This window comes from Melanaphis sacchari, unplaced genomic scaffold (genome assembly GCF_002803265.2).
Source record: "Melanaphis sacchari strain LSU unplaced genomic scaffold, SCAv2.0 Contig119_pilon_pilon, whole genome shotgun sequence".
NCBI lineage: Eukaryota > Metazoa > Arthropoda > Insecta > Hemiptera > Aphididae > Melanaphis > Melanaphis sacchari.
Window position 1 is genome coordinate 232,453 of NW_020270468.1, and position 4,068 is coordinate 236,520.

At 22.1% G+C, this 4,068-nt stretch overlaps 1 protein-coding gene across 1 annotated transcript; it reads right to left on the reverse strand.

The window, feature by feature from the left end:
• Nucleotides 1-838: 838 nt before the first annotated feature.
• On the reverse strand, nt 839-3,651 carry LOC112604080. The gene is made up of 5 exons (XM_025352949.1): nt 3,517-3,651; nt 2,698-2,989; nt 2,285-2,339; nt 1,319-1,759; nt 839-1,052 (listed from the first exon to the last, which is right to left on the reverse strand). Exons 1-5 carry the CDS (start codon nt 3,649-3,651, stop codon nt 839-841), a joined length of 1,137 nt encoding a protein of 378 aa, XP_025208734.1.
• Between the last annotated feature and the right edge of the window lie 417 nt (nt 3,652-4,068).

The window sequence follows — 4,068 nt, forward strand, 5'->3', positions numbered from 1 at the left end:
AGAATAGTTTTTTATATACAATGATTCATCATCATTGAATTAAAATTTTACACATTCATTATAATATAGTGACCTATTAGAGGACAAGATATATTTGAAATGTACTATATGGTAGATAAGTGACACTTCCCAAGTTATTTTTCAATTTTTATACCTAATTGAATGGATAAATAAAATAAATATAGGTACATGACATAATCACCAGCAGGTATAATATTAACTCTATTACACCGACTTTAAACTTTCCTGTATTGATAACATTTTGATTTATTCAGTATTATACACTTTATTAATATTTATTATTTTCAGACATTCAGTTAGATTTTTTAAATATAAATCTACTTATAAGCGCACGAATAAAATTTTTCAAATACAAACTATATACTTGAATTATTTTTCCTAGAAATATGTATTATAGTTTTTAAGAACATTTTTTTTTTATTAAGTACCTTGTTAATATCTATATCAGCATTTAAAAAATATTGTTACTTATTAAACATTAATCTATTATAAATGAATTTTGTAGATATATAAATACTCTTTTTGATTGAAAATGTCATATTATATTTTTATAGTTTATTGAAAAAAAATTAATAACACTTTTTTGAAGGGTTTTAAATTTGTTATGGACGTGATTTTGTTTTTTTATAAGTGACTTTTTTTTAACATGTGAATTTTTTATCAATTATGTATTCGTTTTATTATTTTACATCATCCTTTTTATTGAATATGAAACAATCAAATATATTATCCATATTTTCTTCACTCAATTCATAATATTTTAAATCAAATTACTCAATTTTTTTATTTTTTTTTTTTAGAAAATTTCATATTATATTTATTTTGATTTCCTTTCCATACAATCATTGTTTTTTATTTCAGCTGAAGTCACTGATCTACAAATTTCATCATTGCAGACTTCGTTTACTGCTAAATTTAACTTACATATAGAGGCGCATTGTTTTATATCGGAAGACAAAATTGTTTGTATATTTTCTAGTAACCCTTTAAAAGGACAAATGCATGGCTTATCTTCTTTTGTTTCTTGAATCCTAGTAAATAAAATTAGTTATAGCATAATTAAAATTATTATTTATATAAATTCACTATATAAAATTATAATTTTTCATTAGTTCTTAATTTTATCATTCGTATGTTAAAACAATAAAACGTATACAATTTAATACTAAAAATATATGTTATTAATCAAAATGTTGTATTTTAAACTATTACATTTTGTATAATGTAATCTCACATTACAATTTAAATCAATCAAAATGTGACAGTATATTATTATATAATATAAAAAATATCGTACCTTTGACAATCGAGAAGCTCTTTTATCTCAGGGTTAAGAACTTTATCTTCACATTTGCTTACACCACCATACATCATTCTTGGTGGAGATGGCATGATATTTTTATCAAAATAAAAGTCAAATGAATTGTTATCGTTGAATATGGGTTGTAGCTCCGGTTGATCTGATTTTAATACAATTTGATTGACTTGCATTGTTTCGGGTCCATGACACGTTAACTTCAAACGCACAAACATATCTCCTATAGACTGACTACCATCCATATTTTTCACTTCGTGTACGCTTTCGACAGTATGTGCATGTATATCGTATCCTTTTTCATAAAAATGGTAACTTATTGCACTTGTAAATCCCATTGAACTGCTGAGCATGATAGATACTGAACCCAATTTTATTCGATCGTCTTCAAGGTCCTCATAGATTATTAGTTCTAAAGGATTCCTACAATTAAATTATCTGTTTGTTAATTTGTTTACATATTTAATTTTTCAAAAAAAAAAACACTGTTATTAATATATGGAATATAAATATTGATTTAGCGACCATGCATTAGAAAAAAAGTAAATATAAATTTATTTCATTAAATATTTACATTAGCTGATTAAAAATCACAAATATGATAATATATTCTTTCGTATAACTTTTTCTATGATTAAGTGGAAATATTAGTCTCATAACATAAATTCAATAATTTTAAAAATGAGACAATTTTTGGATACACGATTGAAATAAAATATTTTCAAACATGGCATAGATTATTGACTTTTATTTATATTAGAAATTAAATGTAAACATATAAACATATTCAAAAAATTACACAATAATAATTGTTAAAAGATAATATTAGTCTCAATAGAAGTACAGAAAAGTAACAGAGTAACAATAATAACATAATATAGAGCATATAATAGCTATGATGCTACGTATAAATATATAAGTATATCTATAAAATATAGTGTTTCTTACTTTTGTAAAATTGTTACTAATGTTCTAGGTACACAGGCAAATATACATATTAACCCTAAACAAAATTAATATTAATTTAGTTGATATTATTGTTTAAAATTTAAATTATAAAGTAATAATTATCTAATATTCTAATGCATAAGTACTGAAGTATACTTATTACTACTAATTATTAATTTCAACAAACGATAAAATATGTCAAGTTAAACGAATTGATTTGAAAAATAAATTTTTCTATATCTTCAATGCTGTACCCTCACACTTTTATTTTAAAACATTTTATGACAATATAATGATGTACATAACATGTAACCTTCAAATAAATTGTAATTATGGTTCTATTTTATTAATAATAATAATAAAAAAAAAATGCAATACAATTAAAATACATTCAATTTTGATCTATATTTTACCTCTATTTATAGTAGTGGGCTTCGTAGAAATAACCACCTTGTCACTTTCTTTGTACATGATATCGAAACAAATATTTTGAACATTACAATTGGGCTTCATGTTAACATTATACCGTTCAGAAAGTTGTTTAACAATATTTTGAAGCGACTCATTTGATTTTAAATCATCGTAATATGTTAAGCATTGGTCTTCAGGATCTTCATTAACATTATCATAGTTAGATATATTGTATTCTATTATATTATCCAACATTGTCTTAATAGTATACTTTTGCTTAGATAATTCTTCTTGCTTCAAAACAATTGCACATAATTATAATTTGATAAATATATGTAATTTTAAATTTAAGACTTAGTATAATTTAATGTAAGCATAGATATTTTAATTGGTATCATAAATGTTTCAAATATTTATTATATTTTATACACATACATACTTTTATAGATGTTAAAATTAAAAAAAAAAAAATCATTACACATTTACCTAACCTAACCTTGTAATTACTCATAAATCTTAAAAACATATCAAAATCTAGAATTCAAATAATATTTAATGAAATACCTACTATATATTTTGATAATAATTGTTTTAAATGAAATAGCATTAAAAATACAATCATAATATTTTATCAAATAATCAAAGAAAATGTAAACTTTATCGTGTTTTAGATAAAAAAATAATTCTATCTTTGGTACCAAAAACAAAAACAAAATGTGATTTATGTATCTTAGTACTTAAATGTGGTAAAATAGTTTGATTTCACTTGTTTTTAAGTGAATAATTTTAATCTTCTAAAATTATAATTTATTTACTCGTACTTTTAATCCCGCTTTATCATTTGCATTGCAATTTTCTGACTCTTTAAATTTGAATTCTGTAAAATTAACTTGACCGATAAAAATTTCAAGCTCGTAACGGTCTATTCGATCACTCTCTAATATACTTATAGCCATTAAAAAATTAAAAAATAAATACAATTTAAAATTTAAGATTTATAATATATTCATATTTTAATATTATGTAACATTATTATTTGTAAATAAATATATTGTAGCCAGATAGCCAAAACACGGTTAATGTAAGTTTATTATATTGCTTAGGTGGAAGTACTAGACGAAGAACTCTGTATATGTCTATAACCTAATATAACTTTATTTATATGATAAATTTTGTCACCGTATTTAATTATAAATTAAATTAAAATATTTTAATATAATGTTTTTTCATGAAAGATAATTTTAATTTTTGTATATGTTATGCATATAAAATGATGTTATGTAATTTTAAACAAGTAAATATCTTAGAACCAAAAAGGTGTAAAGAATGAAACTCCACAAACTTTTCACGTTAGTGAAATTACCATTTCATTC

Coding starts and splice junctions, on each gene's coding strand:
- LOC112604080 (XM_025352949.1), bottom strand. CDS start 3,651: ATGGCTATAAGTATATTAGAGAGTGATCGAATAGACCGTTACGAGCTT. Junction 2,340..2,697: donor GCCCACTACTATAAATAGAG/GTAAAATATAGA, acceptor AATTTTGTTTAG/GGTTAATATGTATATTTGCC. Junction 1,053..1,318: donor GAGCTTCTCGATTGTCAAAG/GTACGATATTTT, acceptor TTTATTTACTAG/GATTCAAGAAACAAAAGAAG.